At 38.5% G+C, this 24,370-nt stretch overlaps 1 protein-coding gene across 6 annotated transcripts in view; it reads left to right on the forward strand.

Moving 5' to 3' along the window:
* The window catches only part of SH3KBP1 (SH3 domain containing kinase binding protein 1), a 217,612-nt gene that overhangs the window by 24,481 nt on the left and 168,761 nt on the right, over positions 1–24,370 (forward strand). Inside the window, exon 1 of one of the 6 annotated variants that reach the window (XM_027637755.1) lies at positions 1,791–1,826. The exons of the other annotated variants lie outside the window; for them this stretch is intronic. Within the exon in view, the coding sequence (XP_027493556.1) occupies positions 1,806–1,826 (21 nt within the window). The 5' untranslated portion in view covers positions 1,791–1,805. Of the gene's footprint in view, positions 1–1,790; positions 1,827–24,370 lie in introns of those variants that run through there. 6 annotated transcript variants of the gene reach the window in all.

Genomic DNA, 24,370 nt, shown 5'->3' on the forward strand with positions numbered 1-24,370 from the left:
GAGGAAAATGGATACCCTGTTTCTTGTTAATCTCTGAAAATCCACACTTTGGGGTAGGGGGAAGAAACTATTTTGATTCTCATTATGTGTTGGTAATATTTTTCTGCTTGAACTCTGATGAACTGTGAAGTTCTGTGGGACAAATGTAGGCTTCCTCTAAGCTTTCTCCTGGCTGAATCTGCTGCTGATTTTAGGAGGTGCTGGATTTTGTGTTCTAAACAAATGTGGCCTCTGAATTTCTGTTATGGAAATATAATAATCTAAATATGAATATTTGCAAGTTCTCCCCCTTAGTACCTCATTTTTAAGGCCTCTTCTTTCTAAAATGACTTCAAACTGTGGCATCCTGTTACATAATTAAAATATAAATAACTTTTTCTCAATAGAAAGTTCTAAAACAACAGTAAATGGTTTAGATTTTCACAAAATCACAAAATACACTGAATTGGAAGGGACCCACAAGGATCACTGAGTCCAGCTCCTAGCTCTGCACTCATTCTCATAAAATATTACTCCCTGCTCTTTCCTTCCTTCCCTCCTTTTTCTTTTTTTTTTTTTTTTTTAGTCAGCATCCAGGACTGTCTTCTAAAAAACTAAAAACCACATCGTGTTCAAGCTGAGTCTGAGGAAGAATTTAAAGTCAAATACATTTTTCATAGTTGAGCATTTCCTCTCTAAATTAGGTAACATGGAGTGGAAGATAAAAATTTACCAAAAGTGTAGTTAGTTTATGAATCTCTTGAGTGAAAACCTTTATGTTTCTTCAGTTTTTCTTGTGTAAATCTCCTTGTATCTGGAGAGCTATAGTCAAACAAAACAGCAGTCCCATTAGAAAGCTGGTTGAGTGTGATCATTCTGCCCGGTAAGATTATAAGTAATTGTGAACTTTCTCTTTTGTTTTTGGAAAATTTTTGACCCAGTGTATGCAGAGTGGAGCTCACCAGCAACCAGTTCATGCCCCACTGCCAACGTGTGTGTCAACAAGGTAATTGAGAGGCAGGCAAAAAGGGGTGCTACAGATGAGTGGTGGACTTGAATGCAACTCCAAATTCCCATTGCTTGTTGGAGTTGGCCCTAAGAGTACTTGAGAAAGTTACTCAAAGGTAAAAACTATTCATGAAATTCTTGAGGTACTTTAGATTCTACCTTCAAGTGGTGGGAATAATTTCTTATGGAAAAGTGCTTTTCCTTCCTGTAATTTTATTTCCTTTTGAATAAGTTCATGATGACATTCCAAATAAACTGTTGGGGTTTGCAAAAATTGAATGTTTGGCTGAAATGAAACCATGGGATTAACATGGTAAAGAGTCCTGAATGGTCTCTGCTAGCGTTTGTGCACAGATTATGGAGGTGCAGATTGGAAGAAAAGATATGGAAATAAGAAATGAAAAAAATTAGGGAAATGCAGTATATTGAAATGTTTATGAAAAGACAAAAATGTAAAGTGTTACTTAAGCAAATAAAACCCCCCATATTTTTCAAGGGAGTAGTAGGTCGTGAATGTGGAAAAGACTTTTGGAGTTGCCTGTAGAAAAAGTGGTTTTAAATTTCTTGGAATAAATGCAAATTAGGAGAACACTGAAGTGGAGTTGTCTGAAGACAGATGTGAGAAAGAAAAGGAAAGGGGAGGTAGCAATAATATGTATGCAGTACATGTGCAGTAATTTTTTTTCAAGGGACTTTCACTATGAAGTTGTATCAGAGGTGCTTCCTGTTCTTGAATCTGCAAAACAACTGCTCTGAATTTTTTGTATACAGCCGCGAGAAAACCAGATTCATACCCTTCTTATGCTCTGCAATTCAGTATGCAAGGCGTAACAGAAAAGGTATTTGAAATTTATTTTCTGTTTTCATTGCTGAGTAGTCCAGGGCTATAGTCACTTGGAAGATTTTGTGGAAGAAGTTCATCTAAATATGAGAAAAAAATCTTTGATCTCTCTTTTAAGATCTGACTTACCTTTGTCCATCTTTGAAGATACCTACTTTTATTAGAGTTACTGGTGCTGAATACGTAAGAAATGTATGAAGGTGTATCTGGTTGTTGTCTTTTTCTGTTTTCTTTCAATTTTTTAGGTAGAGAAATAGAAATATGAGTATTAGGAGAATTATGTATTGTTCCTGGCTGTCTGTTTTACTTCTCAGTTAAGCAACTGCAAAAGAGGAGGTAGCAGGTGATTGCAGTGTTGTTCATTTACATAGTATAAAGTTGGTTTTCAGTATCTTTCTGTTTTGAAAACTTTAACTTGAAATCCATACTCTGCAGTGCAAAACTGTGTTTGTAAGTGTGACAGTGTCTGAGACAGATTTTACTGATAGCAAATGAAGAGCAGAAAGCAGGAAACTGGTGCAGAGCCATGCTTGCTGGCTTTAATTTTCAAAGCGAATTCTATGTGGGATTGAATAGTGTTATACTGGTAAACTGAATTTCTGCATGTGACAACCTTAAAGCTTGTCTGTACTCCAGAGAGCTTGCCAATATTGCTAGCAGAACTGGGGGTAAATTTATTTTAAGTAAGAAGTTTAGTGGTAGTTGCTTTTGAAATTCTGGTGCATAGCTTGTGGTTTAGAATCGATGAAACAGGATAGGGAGTTCGTGTAGCTGTACTGCTGGCTCGGGTCAGAACAGCAACCTGGATTTCTTGTTATGCAAGCAGAATACAATCTTTAAATAGTGCATATTAGTTGTAGGATGTCAGGGATGTTGGTGCTGAATCATAGGTACATGGTGGAGATCCTTACCTGTTGCTTGTCATTTAATTTTCTTCTCTGTGTTTTGTTTGTTTGATTTTAATCTCCACAACCATCCAGAGGTTGCAGGGGACTGTGAGTGATTCCTTGCTGGGACTCCTGTGCTTGTTACACATCCCTATCCATCCCTGTTAGCGCTTTCGTAAAACCTTTCATAAGACTGGTCCCGTGCACATGCAGGGGCCCTTTGCAGCCATAGTTTGGCTCCTGGGAGGGAAAAGAGAATATTCCCCATATCCCAGAACACTTTGGTTCCTGCAGTGCTTTCTGCTTCCCTGTCCCTTCAGCTGCTGTTTGGTACCTGTCAGGTCAGAGAAGCAACCAACTCCTGTTGGTCAGAGAAGCAACCAACTTCCCTCCTGCTTAGCCAGTAATTTTTGCACTCTGACACCTCTGTGACTTCCTGCTTTTGCTTTGGGGCTGTAGGTTCATATTGCCTTCACTGCTCCCTCGGTACTCAAAATACTGTTAACTAAGTGATGTCTGCATCAGCTTTGCCTAAGTAGCCGCTTGTCACAGTTCGATTCACTTAAGAGTTGGACTCAAGGGTCCTTGTGGGTCCCTTCCAACTCACAATATTTTGTGATTCTGTGAAAGTTGTGGCATCAGTGGAGGTACTGAGGTTGTATGTAGACTGGGGAAAGCAGTGTTATTTTTGTCCATACCTGAAAAGATAACTTGCTTTATGATTCAGTGAATGATTATGTTGGGCTTTTTGGTTTGATTTTGTTCTTTTTTATGCATACTTGCCAGGAATTTGCAATTCAGTTACTGAACTTCTTGTGTGTGTGTGTGTGTGTGTGTGTGTGTTGGAAATCTTACTAAAATACTGTCTATGTATTTGTTTTAAGGAAATGTTTTACATTGTAGCATCCTAACTGTTAGGTTGTCTTGGGAATAAAAGCCAGGACTACTAGTTTCTTATTCCAAGTTCTGGGTATGGCCATTAAACTTGTTATCCTTACAGTGAAATGTAAGAGAATATAATTAGTGAAAGAAACTCAGATTGGTTCCATCATGTAAAAATGTTGCCTCTTTGAGCTTTTGTTTCTGTCAACAGCAATTAAGATTTTGTGGGGAGAAACATAACATCATGGGTGTGTTATGTTGTATTATTGTTGCTCTTACTGTGGTGAAAGTAAAACTAATAAAACAAAATCTTTCTCCCTCTCCCAATCCATCTCCTCAAAGATACAGATCTGCAAGATGGTCTTGTACCAGTCAGTAGTCTCTGACTTGGCTGTGTTCGCTCTTACAAGGGAATTGAGCACTCTGGGCTCTCTTGGATGCCCAAGGCATGATTACAAATGATGTCACACCTCAACCTGTTCATCTGGATTCAGAGGAGGTGGGAGAGCTCCCAGCGAGGCAGCTGCCCTGGGTGTTTGGCCTGGAAGTGATTTGGGACTCCCAGGTAGTGAGAGGCTCTTTCCCATTCCCTGTGACAGGTCACTGGTGATACTCCCAGCTGGATGGGAAGGATGCCATGCTCATTGCAGTCAGCAGAATGGATCCCATATGTTTATCGTGGGGGCGAGTGTGGAGCTGGCTGGCTGGTGGTGATCAGTTTGTTGGATATGTTTTCATGGCAGGCTTTGAGAGGGGGATTTCCTTGGGGGAGTGTGGGGGTGTGGAACAGACAGGAAAAATGTTGTTGTTTGGGGCTGTCAGCTGTTGGATATTTTGTGGGAACGAGCCTGTGAACATTTTATGAAGTATGTGAAAGTGAGAGGGTTTTAAATACGTGCAGCAGTCATGTAGTGAACACGCAGTAATGTGAAGCTTCAGCATTAAGGTTTTTATTAGTTTTTAGTGACTAGTACATTGTATTTCAAAAAGTAACCTTCTGAAAAGACATTGGCTTACTTGTAATTGTATATTGATAGAACTGATGGAAATCCAGCCATGAATCCAACTTCTCCCATGGCAGGGGAATTTGAGGGAAATGGTCTTTAAGGTCCCCTCCCCTAACCATTCTATGATTCTGTGAAATTTATGATTTTGCAAACAAAATGCGTTGCTTTTCATTCTTTATGCATTGTAATTGCTGATGTTTAAAAACATTCTTATTTAAATACACACAATATTGTTTTACTGATAGAGTTTAGTGTAGGTAGTATAAATTAATATACAAAGGAAACTCCATTATTTCCTCTTCTTGTTCAGGTTTGTCTTTTGTATTCTTAAGAAAACCTCAATAGAGTATTCCTGTTTAAAATATGCTGTTGTTTAAATTGTAAATTACAAAAAAAACCTGCAAAACACAACAAATTTGGACTAAAAGGGAAACTAAAGACATTTCTGTTTTCCTCTTTCTGAAGCTCCAAGCCATGAGGAGAATCTAATCAGAGACTGAAACATGGACTGAATGTGCTATCTAGAAGTTATCTTTTCAAAGATATAACTTCTTTGGAGATATAATATCATAATACTTTAAAGTAGCTTCAGTTTCTTCAGAACTTAGTTATACGCTATTATTATTTGAAATCTGTGTTATATAGAGAAGTCAATGTGGTTATGGCAATAGCCTCCTAAAGTAGCTTCCATAAGGATTTACAGAATTGGTAGGATTAGATGGTTGATGGCGTTTCTCCAGCCTAGCTCTAAAAGGTTGGGAGGCAGAGAAGGTGTCCTGAAATTATACTTTTTCTTCCCTGAAATCAGTTTTTTCTTTTTTTTTTCCCCTCTGGCAACTTTACAAGCTCCGGATGTTTTTATTTTCTCTGTAGATTGTGTGTGGGTGGGTATGTTAGTAATCCATGTATTTTGGTCTGATTCATTTTCACACTTCTTCTGGCAATTGTTTTACTGTTGGAGGAGGCTGCTGTGAGAAACTCTTCTCTGTAGGTAAAATCTGTAGAGGTGCTTAGCGGCATTTGCTAAATATATCTTGCAAATATATATCTTGAAAAACATACTTCTACAGTTTGGGATTTAAAGAGAGTACAGCTGTGTATCTGATTTTTCCAGGCAGGACCAAAAAAATCATTAAAATTCTTAAAACACAAGCTCCTAGAAAATTGAATTGCTGTTCAGTCCCACTGCTATTTGAAGATAATGTGTGAATACTTGTCGATATTTCCACCTTTTTTGCAATTTAATTACAAGGCCCTGAGGTGGATTCCCTCAACTTTAGGAAACCTTATCTGATTCTGATGGTTTTAATATTTGTTTGCAAAAAAGTAAGAGAAAGAGTATTCTGAATGCCTGTGGTGTAGCTGCAGCATTTAATAACCGTAATTGTGAAGGGTTGTACTTCAAGCTTAGTCTGCCAGATAGTCCATTTTCTCTATTACAATGATCCAGAATTCATCTACTGATTTTCTTTCAGTTTATATTACTTAAATTTTAAGTAACAGTAACAGTAAGAATGAAGATGGGAGCAAGAGGGACATGTAGAAAAAAAGAAAGCTATCAGGGATTGCAAGACTAGTTGCTCTAACTGCTGCTGTCATGACTTAATGGTGCTGTTTACTTCTGATTAAACACTATAATTTATTAATAGTAAATATATGTGTGTATGTGGGAGTTGTTTAGAGGTGTTGATTTTTAATTTATTTGGATTTTCTCTGTTGTATTTGGGTTTTACTTCTATGTACAGAAGTGCTGGGTTTTTTCTGAGGTATCGTGTATAGACCATTTAACAGCTTTCATGTTTTTATAAAGTGTTGTTCCAGTATCAACTGGAATGACAAACTATTTGCATTATTTGCTATTAGAAGTAATGTTTGAGTAATTAGGTATCTTTGTGTTCTGTGTCTGTAAGTGCTGCAATTTCCTCCTAAAATCTTTTGGGAACTATTGGGGAAGCTGATGGTGAAGACAGTCCTTAAAGGATCCACCATTTCTTGCCATCACTTAATTATTTACTCTACTAGAATTTCACTGGCGCTTTTAGTAAAATTATAATAGAACATTAGAGCAGTTTAGTTTTATGATCACGGAACATGTTGTTCTCTTCAGAGCTGGAAAGAGACGAGTGCATGTGAGTCTCGTAATCCTCATTTTTTGGCTTCGTTACAGCCATATGAAATATATTATTGCATATATATATACATTCTAGTTGTTTAGTTACCCTTGGAAAAGACAAAAGTGCAAGTAAACTACCATCCTGTAATAGGATGAGTTATTAGTTTTGACTTCAGACTTCTTCAATAATGGATACTTAGCGCCGAAGGTTGTGATGGGGGATGGTGAGGAATGAAAGGCAAGAAACAAGTAAAGCATACGTTTTTAAAAATAACATTGGTACCTCCTTGCCAGTGAAAAGGAACAAGGCAAACTTGTCATCTTTACAGAAGGAGGTAATGACTTCTGCTTTTATTGAATTTTTTTTTTGACTGGGAATATTGAGGGAAATAAATACGTCACAAGTAATTCAAGACTGTGCGAGGTCTCTGTATTTGCTGCTTCACAAAACCTCAATTTGTCTATTTCTCACTTCACGAGGACTCACTGCACCTTTTGAAAGATTGATTCAATACTCATTCTTCCAGAGAACTTGCATTCACCTTCCCAGAAGCCATAAGCCAATATTGTCAAAAGCCTTGATTAAAAACACCTTTCCAACAGAAACCGTCTTTAAAACAGAAACTTCTTTTGTAACTTTATTGATTGCTTAAGGTTGCAAGTTATTGCCATTATTTTGGCTGGTTCAGGATAGCCAGTTTAACTAAGCCTTGGTTTCCCTTTTAAACATGCTTTGGTGTGTTTGGGCAGCCTGATTTATCTGTCAATGTTTACGTAATAACTGATAACACAAACCAAATGAAAATCTTCTTTATCCTTTTGGCTGAAAATGATTCTCTTTGTACTTGGAGCCAAGATCATCATGACATTCAGCATTCCTTTTGCCACCTGTGTTTATCGGCTTTTTAATTGCTTGATTGTTTTGTTTTTGTTTTTGTTTCCCTGCCCCAAGCTTCCTTATTGTGCTGGCCCCAGGGCCTTGCCAGCAGGTGAGCAGACTGCCTGTCCTACTGCACATTGCTGTCACCTTGTCTGCATCACATGGCCGTGGCACTTCAGAGTCATGGTTCATACACTGTCATCAGCCACTGCTGAGTCACTGGCCCAATGAGTACCTAATAATTATAGGTAGAAGAAGATAAAATTCAGATCTTCATGTTTTCTTTATGCTTCTCAGATGTCCTATGTCTTAATTTTATTGTACTGTCAAGTACAAAGAGAAAATGTAATTTGTTCCTCCTTCTAAAATGACCTCCTTCCAAGACTGAATTGCAGAAATATAGATGGAAAAATGTCTGTAATTCAGAGCTACCATGTTAACTATCTTGAATAAAAAATATCTAAAATTCACCAACCACAAAGGTGCGCATGTGTCTCAATGTAGCTTTCAGGAAATTTTTTAATGCTTCCCTTTTGTTTTAGAGGAGTCTAATTCTGAAACTTAGTCAAATAGTTGCTATATAATTTGTTTCATGAAATTAGGTTCTTCTAACTGAAATTACCTGAAAGGTGGTGTTGTGCGTGTACAGAAGGACATAAGCTCAGTTTTTTTCTTCTGTTCCCACACACCTTATTAATTTTGCAACCTTCAGTTGATTAGTAATGGTCTGTGGTGTGTTACTGTATTTACCTTTCTTTGACTCTGAGGGATCTGTCCCTTCAAACTGAGAGCACTGGAAGGCCTATGGTTGTGAATTTGAGTTGATCAGTTTTCATGAATGGATTGTCACAATTAATGATGGTTAATTCAAAAACAAGAACTGGTTTGTTACTGATGTTGTGTAAAAGTGTATAATGCTAAGGTTAAACTAAAATCCTGGAAGGATTTGAGTTAGCTTGCTGTGAGATATCACCAGTATTTTTCCCTGCAGAAGGAAAGATCATATGTACTTTGAAACCTCCTTTCAATAGTTCACTGAAGTTCACAGAATAACTAGAAGGATACAACTGCTTACATCCACCAGTTCTTGTGGGACTGAACACTGTATTTCATAGTCATTAATTGCTCTGTGGTTCTGCATAGAAAACTGTCCAGTTTCTCTATTGTCATCTGACATGTTTTTCATAGGTAATATGAACTTCTGCAGCCTTTCAGACAATGTGAAAGTTTTTTGAAGACTATTCAAACTGGTAGACATCAGGGGAAACTTTTGAGTAAGTGGAGGAATTAAACTGTAAAATAAATGCTCTTTTTCAAACTATAGTCCCTTTCCTGGTGTTTTCAGCAATACATATATATGTGTTCATGCAGTAGGCATGCATAATGTGTGTATGCTGTATGCAGAAATAAACACTGGATCTAAAACCAAAACATATAAATTAAGATATGAGAAATTATTTTTAAAGGGACTTTCACTTTACAAATAAAGAAAGGAAATTTATTCTCTGGTATCATCCATTAATTCAACCTTTATTACTCCACTAAGCAATTGCTTAAGGTTGGGGTTTTTTTAAATTTGAGAGTTTTTACAAATAAGTAGAATGTGTGTTGCTTGTGCCTCTGAACCCTGGTGACACTTGCAGTGACACTCTGTAATACTGACCCCATTTCTTTGTGCTGGGATTTTTACCACTGCATTATTTCCTTATTGAACTTTCAGATATTTAGAAAAGAACAGTTTTTGTTTGGTCTCTTTAAATTGAGTATGCTGTACTCCCAGTAGTTTGCTTTTTTTAAGGTTCATGTATTTCCATTAGAAGCTGCCCTTCTCTTCCCACTTCCCCACCCCACAGCTTCTGTGTGGGTTTTATTTTCTCGTGGAGCTGAAACTGGGTGTACAAGTTACAGGGTTGAAGAACTCCTGCAGGGCTTCCTTGCTCATGCCTGGAGTTACTTGTAATGTAACTCCTGCCTCTCCAATCTCTGTACCATGTCCTTCTGCTGTCAAATTGTAGCTCCATGACACTGAGCACCATAAAGAATGAGAGAAAATACTTATTATACCTGTGTCAGAAAGGGGTTGTTGTTTGAAGACTGGTTATATTAGTGGAGGCTTTCTCGGTCATGCCTTTGATTGAGCCTGTCTGTACTAAAATGAGATTCTCAACTCCTACCATTGAAGAATGTATGTGGAAGGACAGACAGGGAGATGGGATTTGAGTTTTAACAACCAGCAGTACCAGGATTTGCTAATGAGTGCTAACAGATGTATTTGTTTTCTGCTGATGTTTTCAGACATTCAGAAAGTAAAAACAGGATTTACAGGGAGAGGCTAAATTACTATCTCTTACTAGATTGCGTTGTTGGAAAAATTGACTAGGCTCCCAGACTTGGTATCCTCTCATCAGATCTGGCAACAAGCAATGAAATGAAAGATAAATACTGACTACAGGCAATTATTTTTAGTTAAAGCCAATTAATATTAGCTGGTTAGACTGCTTGAGAGAAAAGGGAAGTTTGCATCACTGGAGCATGATACAGAGTAGCAGGGGGAGACTTGAACTTCAAACAGCATTCTTGGTACTGTGCTGCCATTATAGTGACACCATCATTTTATTCAACTTTATCTCAAAGTAGTAAGATTTTGCATTCCTGCTGCTGTCAGGGAAATGCAGGTAAGTAGGACTTGCGAAAAGGTGTCACGTGATGCTGTAATGGATTTGTGAAGTAAACCACCACAGATGCAAAGATACATAGGATAAAATAATACAAAACCAAAATGTTCTTTGTAGACATTATGGATGAACAGCCTCACTTGTGGTAGGAATATGCATCTCCTGCTCTGGTGTACCATTGTTCTTTCATGGTTATAAGAGTGTTAGTGTAATGTATTGCCAGAGAGCTCCTGCTATACAGCAGCTGTATAGCAAAGCTTTGCTTCCGGGCCATCTAGTAAAACCCTACACAGGAAGCAAACAGGCTGTACCAGTAAAAGCTCAGTCAGTTAAACCAGTTTAGCTAGTTCAAGTCAGCGGTAGGAGCTTCTGCTGGTTCAATTACAAATCACACCTGGTAGTCTTCCTGCTTCAGCTATGCTAACAGAAGTTTGCAAGTAGGTACCATTTTGGGAAATTCCACTTTGGTTGTTTACCATATGTAGCACATTGTTGCATTGTAGTCTTTTCCTTTTTTTCCCTTCTCCTTTTGTATCTTTTTTTCCCCTCCTCTCCAAGGAATTTACAACTATGCCTCTTAGTTGAACGTAGCTGCTCTTGGATATGGTTATTAACTACCTGCCTCTCTACCTGATACATTTACTGCACTCTTGGAAGAAACAAGAGAAGTTTAAGGTTTGAATTCTGTAAGTGGAAGAAACAGAGAGTAGTTAATATTCAGATTTTATTCTCAAGTGAAAGAGCTAGAATGAACAATGAGAGCTGTGTAAGCTGTGCGAGACAATAGGACAGCATTTAAGATCCAAATAACTATTGCTTTTTCATAAAACAGTAGCATTAACTCTGTTTTTGTATTCAAATATTAGCAGATGAGACCACTGGAAAGAACTGATTGAACAGTTTCTCTAGCATTTTTTTAAAGTGAAAGGAATGCCTACTCGGTATCTGGAAAAAGCTGCTTTAAGATGAACCCATAGTAAGCTAACTCCACTGTACAGGAAATGTAGCTAAAGCACCCAATGACATTGTTTAAAATGTTAATGAAGCATTTTCGTGCACTGCAGAAACCATAGCTATGCTAGCACAAAACCAAAGTTGTGTTCAGTGGTGTATTGCCTTGCAGCTCCACTCTCCTGGGTGCACTTGTGTGCAGAGAGGAAAGCTGTACAGCTTGTACTGTGTTAGATTGCTTTCATTTAGATTGCAAAGTTTGGGGAAGCACAAGTTTGATGAGGAAAGAAACAGAATAAATAAGAAAAGACATGGAATAAATGGGCACAGGACAAACCACATAAATTCAGGCATCTCTTGACAGTGTTGCAGTGCTCTAATATCTGCCAATTATGTGGTGGATTACATAGGAGCTTCTCTAGAACCTGGTTCTAGCCTGTGGCACTTCCTTCCCATTGCTGTTTCCAACTTAACCTATTGGAACAGAAGTTATTCAGCATACTGTCTATTCCTGAGTTTAGGAAAGGTAACTTCTTGGGAATCAATTCTGCCACAGTGCTTGTGTTAAAGCTTATTGTGGACAGATGATGATTTTTGCCAAAAACTCTGTAATAGCATAGTTCCCCACAGGAAAGTCGGATGCTGTTATAATACATGGTCAGTCTTTTTCATTGTAGCTCACAGGATGTATATATGTTCTAAAAAATGCATTTTAATCTGCAAGGTGGTGTTTTAGTTAATCACGTAAGTAAGAATGAGTGTTGGAATTGCTTGAATAGTTATGTTTTACGTGGCTTAATTTCTTTTCCTAGCCCTCATATGAATGCTTGCTCTGTGTTATGATTGATTGCAAAAGTAAACTTTATTTGCAGTGGTTTTGCTTTGGGAAACCTATTTTATTCTGTCAAATGTATTTCGGTAACACTAGGTTATATTTGCTTCCACAGTACAAAGCATTCTCTCCTCTCTATCATTGCTGCAACCCAGCCTGATATCTGAAAAACAAGTATTATTTTCATTCATACATCATAAAGGTAGCATAGACAGATCTGATACAATGCCTAACCCACAATAAAATCTCAGAGGAGATTAGTTCCAGACAGAAAATTGATTTTCTCAGAAGAAACCTTAAGGGAGGCTCCTGGGGAGTAGCAGAAAGCAAAAATCGATCATCTTTTCGAGAAGGAAAAGAAGGAGAATTTGGGGAACTCAAGCCTCACGTTGACCTCCTGGAGTAATTTCCAAACACATGAAGGACAAGAAACTGGTTGGCAGTAGTCAGCATAGATTTATGAAAGGGAACTCATGTCTGAACAATCTGATAGTTTTCTACCATGAGATCACTGACTTGGTGGAGTGGATGTTGTTTATGTTGACTTCAGCAAAGTATCTGACACTTCCTTCCATATCTTGACAGACTGATGAGGTACAGACCAGGTAAGTGGATGGTGAGGTGGACTGAAAACTTCAGAAGTGCCAGACTCAAAAGGTTGTGATCAGCAGCAGGAGGTCCAGCTGAAGGCCAGTCACTGGCAGTGTTCCACAGGGAGGGATAATGGGATGATGCTGCTAAGTCTTCAGGAATGACCTGGATGACAGGGCAGAGAGGACTCTGAGCAAGTTGGCAGGTGATACAAAAGTGGGAAGTGTTTGACTCCCCAGAGGATTGTGCTGCCGTTCTTAGAGGCCTCAACAGGCAGCAGTACAGGCTGTGTCTGAGTGTCTGGAAAACAGCTTTGTGGAGAAGGACCCAGGGATCCTGGTGGACAATAAGTAGATGATGAGCCAAGAACTGGTGCTCATGGCAAGGCAGGTCCTCACTGCCTGGGCTGCATTAGGCTGAGTGTTGTGAGGAGATGGAGCAATGGGTTCCTTCTCCCTTTCTGCTTTCTGGTTAGGCACATGTGGAGTGCTGTGTCCAGTTGTGGGTCCTCCAGTACAAAAGAGAGATGGAGATAGTGGAGTGAGTCCTGTGAAGAGCCCTGAAGATGGATGAGGGATTGGACAAGCATGTGACATCTGAGGAGAGTGTGAGAGAGATGGGACTGTTCAGCCTGGAGAAGAGAAGACTCAAGGTTTTGTTATTGATGTGTCTGAATACATGATGTGATGGAGTACAGAAAGTGGAGCCAGAATCCTCTTGGCAGTGGAAGGAGGAGAGACAATGGCTATGAATTGAAATATAGGAAAATCATTTAAGCATAAGAACAAATGTTTTACTGTGAGGTTGGCCAAACACTGGAACAGGTTGTCCAGGGATGTTGTGGACCCTTCATCCTTGAATGTAATTAAAAGCCTGCAGAACACAGCCTTCAGTATCCTGCTCTCACTGACCCTGTTCTGAGCAGAGGTGCCTTCCTGCCTTCAGCCATTCTGTGAGTCTGTGAAAGCAATTAGTTGGATCGTGGTACTTTGGCTCTATAGACATCACTCAGCTAAGGAGTAGTAAACAGGAGTGTCAGTTGAAGTATGGAGGACAAGACACCTAGAGGCTGTATCTGGGGAACAAGTGACACCTTTTCTGTATAATCAAGTGAAGTGTTGGTTTTAGTTTCCACTTCTATTTATAACTACATATTTTTTTCTCTCAATGAGCAACATGTTTCATACTGCAATTAAAAATATGTCTTTCCCACTGCTTATATGCACATGCACTTATGCCAAGAATAAAGAAGGAGGTTGCATCAGCATTTAGAAATTGAAATTCTTGAAGCACTTGATCAGGCTGAGTGGACGCTGGTGCCTTTAGCTGGTTCTTTTTTTTTTTTAATATAAAACCTAGCTTTCTGCAGGCCATACTTTTATGTGCATCCCTTCCCCTCTGTCCTTCCTCCCCATATGCCACAAGTTCTGAAGTGACCTTTAACTGTGAAGAGGTGAGTTGTTAATTTATTACAAGTTGTAAGTAACCCTTTGTGAAAGTAGGCAGCTGCAGAGAGTATCCACATTCTGTGAAAGACAGCAATACAAATTCAAGGCATGTCTGATGTAAACGAATCCAGGGGGAGAAGAATGGTTAGAGGTAACTGCTGATAAAACTCATGTACAAAGAAATAAAAATACCAGAGTATCAATCAGTCTGTTACTCTGAGTAGCTTCAAATTACTCAGAGGGGTGGGGAGGAGGTAACTGATTAACGTGTGTGAGTGTGTATGTATCGGTTGGTTTATGAATTAGAGAGCAAGGGCATAAGATGAGTTTGGAAAACGTCTCTTAGTTCATCCCCCTACTCTTGCAGGCTCTGTGTTTCACATTTATGAAGATTCATTGTGTTGTTGCTGTACCCAGCAAATGCTGCTTGAGAATCAATTTGCTTTTGTGCTTAGCAATGTTCCTTTATCCTCTCCTTGTTAGTTCAGATGGCTTTTTGGGTTTTTTTTCCCCATTATGTTTCATCAATCCTGTTTGCTCTTTGATCTTAAGCAGACATGGAAGGTCTTCTCTTTGCTTCAGATACTGTGGTGAGGTAGGCTTTCATTCTCTTGAGAATACTGGCAGCACTTCTCTCTGTTTTATTTTACAGTGCATGTTATGTGCTGGGCAGACATGACATGATAGAGTGATACACAGTAACCCAGATTAAGCCTAAGTATTGCACTGTATATTGACTTTGACTTATCCATTAGCCATTTAATAATTTTCTGTCGTTTTCAGTAACCTGTGAATCAATTCATGGACTTGTGTGTGTCAAATGAACTCAAAACTATGTGAGAAGCAAAATATGCATGGTACTTTGGAAATCATAGGAATTTTTAATAGCTAGGAATTTTTCTAGCTAGTCTGAATTACTATAAATTTCTCTGAAACTCACCTCATTATAAGATTGGGGTTTTTTGAGCTGTACACTATTGATTTGTTTGAATTTTTTCATGTCATCAAGATTGCTCTTCTCTCATTAGCTGCTACACATGTAGTTTGGTCTTTTCTCCAAAACTGCTTTTTACTAGCTTGGTTGTGTGTGTGTCTTTGTGTGTTAATTTGTGGACTTTATCTATCAGCCAGCAAAGCACCTGCATGTTGTCTGGTAAGCAGGATGCAGACTGGGATGAGATTTGTCATACACTGAAGTGAGCATCAGGTTTTTCAGTTACCTGAAATAGCCTCCATTTCACAGTTCCTGTAGAGCCATCTTCTCTGTACAACCCTCTTTCTTTTACTGCTAATTATAACCTTCTCTTATGAGTTCTTACAGCCAGAGAATTCCCAAACTGTACCAAGGGGAAAGAAGGATTTAATAATTCAGAGAAAAATGATTGAGTGAAAGGGAAGAGAAAAAACGATTGTGGAGAAAAAATTGTGATGTGTATGGGGCTTTATATGACTTTGTGGAATGATTTAAATAATTTGGCTGCCAAAGGAATCACACACCTCCTTTGTCATTCATGGAGGGCTCTGCTAAGACAGAAGCTTTGTATGAACAAGATGTTTTCAGAATAGAGCGTTAGAGCAGCCTGATCTGTCTTGAAGTAAAATTTATTTTCAGCAACCATATTCTAAACATGCTGTACCAGTGAGAGAGAAGTACAAAAAGCACAAAATCTTGGAGTAGAATTTTGTCTCTGAGTTCAGAGACATTTGGCAGAGGCCAGCCAAGATAGAAAATTATCTGTATTACATTTGGAAATGGAATATTTGCCTCTCTAGGACAAACCTTTTAGAAACTGGAATTAGGTTGGTATCAGATTTAAGTTAGGAAAATAGAGGAACAGTGAAATTACAATAGAGCAGTTAAGGGAGAGTATTGTAACAGCTGGGGCATGGTTGCTGTTCTGAAGAATTAAAACTGGTGACCACTGTTAAAATAGATAGAAATAAAAAAAAATAAAAGGATGGAAAAGAACAGTGTGCAGTTTTAAATATTTCTGTTGAATTGCTAAAAAGGGCTGAATTTAAGAAGGGTGATTGAAAGGGAGTGAAGCTGTGGGTTGGGGTTAAAAGGCTTGAATAGGGCACTGTAGCCAGAGTAATATGCTGAAAAATGTAAGTGCAGTTAAAAAAATACCATACAACACTAAGATGAAAGTGGACTAGAAGAAATGCAGAGTAATGTTCAAACACAGCATAACAGCTCTGCTGTGCTTCCTTTGGGGTTTTGGGGGGTTTTTGTTGTTGTTGGGTTTTTTTCATGCATCTTCTTCCTCAATCGTCACCACTGTTAATGAGCATACTCCTGTGGCTTTCTCTTCAGACCATAAACAGTGTCTGTAAACCATCTCTACTCCAACTGTTTCACAGAGGTTTGGTATAAAGACAGAGGGGCAAAATGAGCGAGAGTTGATGGAAGGCATAGGAAGTTAAAAACTGGAGCACTGAGGTGGAACAGAGGGGCTCTTAAGAGCCACCCCATAGGGCCCTCAGTCTGCTTGTACTGAGAATACCAAGGTCTAATACAAGCAGCGAAGAGATCCTGGATTAAAAAGTCCTGTGATAACGTTTACTGGCAAAGACAGACAGCTGTGTTTGTAAGATTTTTGTTCCTCTGGTGTTTTTAAATGTGCCATGGTGACTTTATATAGATTTCCCCCAATTAACCTCCTTTAAAACTTCAGTGAACTGCATAATCAAAGTCAGTTTCTCTGATCTTCTTTTGATTTTTTTGGGTTTTCACTTTTGAGAGGTACTAACCAGCAGTTACTTTGCATAGTTTTGTTTTATGTAATCTTCTGTTATTGGTGATTTGCAGTATTAGCTTCATGGATTTGATCCAAAGCTCTTGTAGTCTATTTTATTGGAATCCCCTTGGATTGCACTGCCTATTGGTAATCATAAGATACATTTTCTTTAATTTATGCTTTTACCTGAACATTTTAATATATGGCTCTGTACATGTGTGTGCCTCTTATCTATCTCCAAACCATACTCTTGAGGTTTTTTGCAGTGCCTAAAGAGGAATAGAAAGCACTGTGAACTGCGTGTACCAATGTTGTGACTTAAATGACATACCTATGGAGTTTGTTCACTGTCTTTTTGTTTCTTGAAACCTCACTCTTTTAAATAGTGTTAATAAGAATTAATTCTAATTGTCTAGGGACAAAACCTTTAAAGTTGAATCAGTGCAATCTGTTTTGTTGTATCAAGGTGGGGTAGCAGAAGGTAGCCCTTGCATCTACTACCTTTGCAGAGGCTAAGTGTTATTCTGAATTCTCTTTTCCTTTTCGTGGCACAAGTGGTATTTAGATCATTTTCCTTAGTCACCTGTAAAGATCAGAGTTGGTTGTGACAACTGTCTGGGACAGGCATCTCTGCAAATAGTATCCTTAGAAAATACAGGAAACAGTTCTTGTTCAAGCTGAGGAATCTCTGTGCTAGAGCAACTCAGCACATCTTTGTTCTAATTATAAATACTTCAGGCCACAGGGGCTGCAAGTAATCATCATGTTAAGAACCAAACACCTGCATGAACCTAACTTTCTCTTGAATACCTGGTTAATATATAATTAATGACCACATTATTTAAAATTATTAATATTAATGTTGTAACTTTGCCTCTGAAACACTTAGTGATACCTCTAATATTTGCTTACAGTAAAATAGGTGTGAACATTCCAGAAGGACATGCACTCTGAACTTTTGCTAGCTCTTTAATGGCTGCTGTAGTGGCTTCTCTGACATCAGCATTTAACCAGTCTGGTTAACACTGTTTGGTGACACTTTGAGCATAAAAGATGCTAAATAAAGCTTAATGTTGTGCAGTACAACGCTACCAGTGCAGATGGCAAACAGCAGTTTCATTCTTTGTGAAGTTGGACCGCTTGCACAGTGTTTGCATAAATTCAGGCACGATCTGATACAAGGAGAAATAACATGTACTTGTCTGTTTTCAGAGCAGCATGCCAAACATGGAGCCAGTTAATGACAATATGTTTCTGATTTGAGCTTCAGATACATTTTTTTTTCTTTTTGGTAATACATGACTGATTCAAATAACTACTTGTTTGTATGAATATAGTGTCCCTAAAATGATTGTGTAAGTATTGTGATCAGAGGACTCTGTTAGCTTTCTGAAGCTTGAGGATGAACCAGAACTTCTGCTGAAGTAGAAAGTGCTACTTAATATGGAACTTAATATTCCCTTTAAAGTGGAATTGCAACAATTGGAATGACCAACAGCTATGAAGAGACTGTCCTACTGAATTCTGATGCAATTAAAAAGAAGAGGTACTGTCATAATTTTGCTACCTTCTTGCAAACCTCGTAACAAGTATTGTGGAAGGAAACATGACTGTCCTCTTTTCATGAGAAGATGCTGACAGAAGAAACAAGGGTGAGCTAAAGGCTGCAACAGTTTATTGCAGAAGCTATTTCTACATAGTTGTGTGGCCATTCTGCTGAAATGGGAAGAGTAACTATTGTTGTAGTTCACTGTCACAAATAACCCAATCTCAAGGACTTTTACAGCTTAAAAAATGCAGCATAATGCAATGGAAACTGGTAAATGTTGAGGTGGTAAGATTCATCATATAGTGTGACAATGATCATCTGGGATGAGCACCTTATTTTCCGTAGGAATCTTTAGAAGCTACCTTTTGTCAGGAGCAAAGCTCTTTTCTGTACTCATTCATTTCTTGTAAGGGAGTTTCTGCCTACTTAAATGGGATGACCAGCTGACTCACGAGAGCATGTAACTTAACCATGTTTATTCAAATATGATAGCCTGTCATATCAAATAAATTTTCTCCAGTGTATTTCTACTTCAAAAGATTTTTAGTTAAGTAATCATTTTTTAATTTTTTTTTTTAAATGACAGAGTTCATGGAGAAAATTATCTACTTGCTCTTTAAAAACAAAAAAAATCTGGAATAGATGAATTGACATCACTAAAGCCTGAGGCATAACTTTAATTAGTTTCTGGCATAGCTTCCACTACAGCTATTATGCAGTACATATCTTAGGGAATGTTTGTCTCAATGGATTTATACTGTCTTATGCTGCATGGATTTTTCTTACCAATGTTAAAGAAATGAATGGAAGTGTTAGGGAAACTGTTTTCATTAATTCCCAAAATGATGTTAGAATTTTTAAGCATATAATGGTGGCTAATCATCTTCATACCTGTTTTCGTTTTGCACTTTTTGGAAAGGCTGCAGAGACCTTAAGGATATATTACATTTCTTGAACAAAATCCTTCTCAGGTGCCAGAGCAGTTGTTTGTTTTCAGAGGAAGTATCTATGCCTGTATTATCAGGAACACAGCATGGGTACAAAGCAGGAATGTGGTTTTGTGTTGATTTTAACAGAGCAAACCTGAGGGTTTTTTGTTATTCTAAAAATGTTATTTTTTATGAAGTTTGTCCCCATTGCAAAATGTCAGCAGTTACCCTTGCACTTGTGTTCAGAGGATGCCAGGGAATTTGCTCCAAAAGCAGGCATAGCAACTTCACTCACAGTCCTGTTCCTGAGCACCTTGGTAGGCCCTAGCCATGGGGCCATGTCTGGCTTCCTGGGAGCCTGTGTGAGTCCTGCAAGGGCTCCTACTTTTGTGTAGCTGCAGGTTCTTTTCTGCATCTGTGCTGTGAGGAAACAGACCACCAGTGAGACTGTCAGAAAAGATTCTGTAAAGGGCACTGCGTTATCAGGGCCAGGAAGCAGTTGTTGGCATTCAGTCTTCCCGAAAGATTACATTTCCAGCCCAAAAATTCAAACTTAATTTATAAAAAAAAGTTTGTGTACTTGTTCACAATGTTACTGTCCTAAAACTGGAAGTTGTAGTTTAAGGTACATGTCTCTGATGCCAACTTGAACATATGAGAAACCAGGTATAAAGTCTCCTATCCTTGGGACAAAGGGGAAGATGAGATAATGATAGAGAAACCTGTGTATCTTAATACACTCTTTAGAAGGGATCAATGAAGTAAAGTCTCCTCTCCCTTCTGTTTTGGTAGAACATGGAAAACTACTAATAATTAGTATGCAGTATTGTGGATTTACTTTTCCTTTTATGAAACTCCTTAAATCCAGCTGTAAAGAAAACATTTTGAAATGCACAGTTTTGGAGACTTTGTTACTTCTGTGGTTTATGAATTTGCCCTTACTAAGGAACTTCGTGAACCCTGGAAGTCACTTTTTGCCTCTTCCTTCTTTTGAACTGTTTGGGTTGCACAGAAGTGGCAAACATATGCAAGTCTTCAGCTACTCATAAACCTTCCTTTGACAGGGTGTGCCATAGACTTTGCTGAAACCTGCATGTGAGTTGTTGTTACCTACACTTAGGTAAACATAGCCATTTCAGGGTCTTGGACACCTCAAACAATTTTGGTATAATTTCTCCCCCAGTCTGACTTCTTTAATCTGTGTTCAAGGAGCTCAGGAAGTTACTTTGTTTGTTTGCCACATTTTTTTTTTTTTGACTCCTGAGTAGCAGCTGAGGGAGTCAGTCAGAGTTGTATATTTCTTGGTTTTAAAATGGCTGTTCTCTTGTTCGTGTTCAAGCTGAAGATACTCCTGAGAGATCCTGGACGAGACACAGATGAGTCATTCTCCTCCCTCCTCCCTCTGCAGTGCTACAGAAAGTTACTGTGGCTGATGGCTGAGCTCCTGGCACTAAAGGGGAGCAATGGAAGGCAGCTGGAGAGGCTGTCTTTTAGAACTGAATGGAGTACTGAAGTTTACCATCAAAGAGAACGATCTAGGAAAAATTGTATTTTTGATGCATCATCTGTTAAAAGCCACATTTTTAGAGCGTGGAAGGGAAATAACGGTCTGAGTTTGGAGATTAAGTACTAAGTAAGATAGTATCTCTCTTGGGTCTCTGAAATTGTTAGAAAAGCGTTTCCAGCCCTGGAAAACTACTATTTGATATAATGGCTGCAGTCCTGAGGCTCCAGATAGGAGCAAGCCTGTATTTCATCAAGCTGTGCAAATGTGCACGATCACATCACTCAATGAAAGGTTGATTGTTTTAAAATAATTGTCAACAGCCCTATGACCTCATCCTTCGGTGTGAAGGAAGCCAAGAGATTTCTTTGTATTTTTCTGTGTTTTTCTCTAAAAGCAAATCAAACTAATTACAAATATTTCAACATGTAGGTTAATAAAGAGATACTAAAGATTCAAACAAATGACAAACACATGGAAGAAAAAACAGAAATAAACATGGCCATGCCTGTTGACTGGCTATGAATGCCAGTTCTGTCTAATGTCTGCTGTGGTGGAAACAAAAGAAGAGAGAAGGGTAATCTGTAGATGTCTCAAGAAATCCCTAAAGAATCTGACATCCCTAACTATTATACAACCATACTTGTGACAGCTGGTCTTTGGAGTAGAATCTACAGTAAGAAGTGCCTTTGCCTGATTTTACTGCTGCTGTAGATTAACCACTGCACATACTAAAAGTAAACACAATAATTTAAGCTGTACAAGCATCTTTGTAAAATGATCGCTTGTGCCATGTATGGTTGGTATGAATTAGACTCCTTGGCTAGCCTTTGTAACCACTGTAATTTGCAGCTAATGAATGCAGTTCCTTCAAGTGGAATACCTTTTCTCCCTTGCATTTAGAGAAATAATAAGCATTTTAGATTGATAGGATAGAGATCTAGTTGCTGTGGGGTGATTCGAAGGTCTGTGGGGTTCCAGGAAACTCGGACAGCATGTCTGAGTGTTACCACAGGGAATATAACTTGGACTTCAGTAATGGATCCTACCAGCTGTTGATGCTGCCTACCTGCATCTGTGTGTCCAGGGGGGTGTTCCTGAAGATGCAATGCAGCAACTGTGGTGGTAGGCAGAGAATAACTGTGCCTGGAGTGTTCTCATCCTACTGTTGCTTTCCTTGAAGTTCTGCCCCAGGCCTGATGGGGCTTGCTTTATGGTGACCCCTCTGGGATGGTGGTGAGCACCGACTGCTGTGTTTACTTCATCTCTCAGCATGGTGTTTCTGGATATGCTAAAGTTTCCAAAGGTTGGTTCAGAAGTTTGTGGAAACTACCTGAGAGCGTTATCTCTACACTTACTACGCCTAAGAGTTCTTTCTCTTTGCTTCTTCCTCTTCTCACTTCCTCCTCCTCCTCCCTCTCTTCTGCTGTAGAGAAACCACTCCATTGAGCAACTGTTTGTAACCCACTTGGAGTGGTTACCTCCAGCTAGATTGTGCTCGGTGTGGGCTGCCAGTCAGCTGTAAACATGGAGCAGTTTGAATCAAACTCATAGTGAGAAAACAAAAATACAGCCTTATGTTTATCACAGAAGAGATGGAATGCTTGAATGCTGCTTTGTGTTCCATCAGGTACCCGTACAAGAGGAAACACTGATTCCCACAGAATGTGACTGTAATATACTGTAACTTTTTTTTTTTTATTATTAATTTATCTACATGATACATATTTTCAGTTTTCTTAAGAAGTAGTGCAGCAGTTAAGAGGTAATGGTGATGCAGACAGGGGTAAATCTATAATTAGATTTGAAGCTTTCAACTGTGTTTTAAGATGAACTGTGCTTTTTAGAAAGGCATGTTTTCTGGGTTTTTTGGTCATATAATAAAAAAATCAAAGTAATTTATTGATGTTGGGAAGTATGTCTTGCTAGTAAGTTTGAGTACACATATTTCTCAGCGTTTACTGGGGGAAAAGGACCTTTTGGAACATTGATCATCTGTATTCTATATCTTCTTTTTTTCTTTTTTTTTTTTTTCTTTTTTTCACATTTTTGAAGAGAAGATGCTATCTAAAACCTGGCCAATGGTATGCTAGAGCAACTGAGAAATACTGATTATTAAAAAAAAAAAGGGTGTGGATGAAGCCAACAACCCAGCAACTGAGGATGATTTTAGTCAGCCTTGTCTTTAGTGTAGGAATATTTTTAAGAAAGTGAGGACAGAGAAACAGACAGTAGATGTCAAAGAATTCTTGCTAGGACGTAGGATCTTGTGGTGCATTTTGAAGGATTTAATCTCGTTTAGAAGGTATGGAGGACTCAAGCAGTCCATTCACTGTGATCAGCTGTTCTTACTCAGTCACTTGTGTTGTTCTTATGGGTCTGGTTTCAGTTTGCTCACACAAGAGGTGGAAGCTGCCCTATGAAGAACGGTATCTTTCTGTGTGCAGCTGGTCTTGTGTATTCTTCTCCCACGCTCAGCCTTTGTGGAAAGTGTGATGTATGTGAAAAGTTTTGAGATCAGTGGAAATTAGTGTTAACTTGTGGCAAAGACATACATGAGTTTGGAGTAGCCTCTGTCGGTGTGTCTCTGTATGCAGGTGGACAAAACAGCTGGTTAAGACTGGGTCATGCCTTCAAAATGCTCTTTGCAGGAGAAAGAAAGGAATAATCAGTTTCGAACAAAACCTCTGAGATGTGGATATGATCAGAGCTGAAGCCCTTTGTTTTGGGGTTGCCTGACATCTGTGAACAATGTGACTTTAACAGACATTATTTTTATTTTATACAGAAATAACATAAAATATTCTGGGTGTCAAGAGTTAGGGCAAACAGGATTATAGATATGTGGGTGGGCTGAAGCCTGCCTGTGTTGGAAGATGGATTAGCTATAGTTTTTATTCCCGTTTAAATATTTATTAGAGGTCCTATAAAAGAAGACCTGTCGAAAACAATTATGCAAACTAAAAAGTATTCATGACTATACTTCCCACAAATGGCTTTGTGCCTTTTTTCATGAAAACTGTGCCCAGGAAGCACTGAATGAAACATACAATTAACCAGTTGTTTTGTGAAGTTCTCTGTTGTGGGGCCAATGTGTCTTTTTCCTCATAGCAAACAAATGATAAATTACTTGTGGTTAATTTCTAGATAATTTTGCTTAAAGGGAAGTCTGGTTGTTTTGGAACCACTTTGGTTAAGCCAAAATGAAATGTTTTCAGTTGTGGTATACTGTACCCTTTTTTCTCCAGAATGGAAACATTAAACAATTGTAACTACTGCATTCTGTAGTTCCAAGGTAAATGTTTTGTCTGGAGTAAAATTCTGGTCTCCACTCAATACTATAATTCCTATTTAATTTAATGGTTACAGGACTTCACCCTTAAATATGAGTAGATCTACTCTAAATGTGAGTAGGATGCTGATTCAATAGCAGTTAAAAACAGAACAAAGCCTCTTGTCAAAGTAGATAATGTGCGTGTGTGTTACTTTTGAATTACACTGTATCCCAGAATAGATCCAGAACTCTTTGTTATTTCAGTTTACAGGTCTTTCA

The sequence above is a fragment of the Corapipo altera genome, unplaced genomic scaffold (assembly GCF_003945725.1).
Source record: "Corapipo altera isolate COAL_440 unplaced genomic scaffold, ASM394572v1 0, whole genome shotgun sequence".
Lineage (NCBI taxonomy): Eukaryota > Metazoa > Chordata > Aves > Passeriformes > Pipridae > Corapipo > Corapipo altera.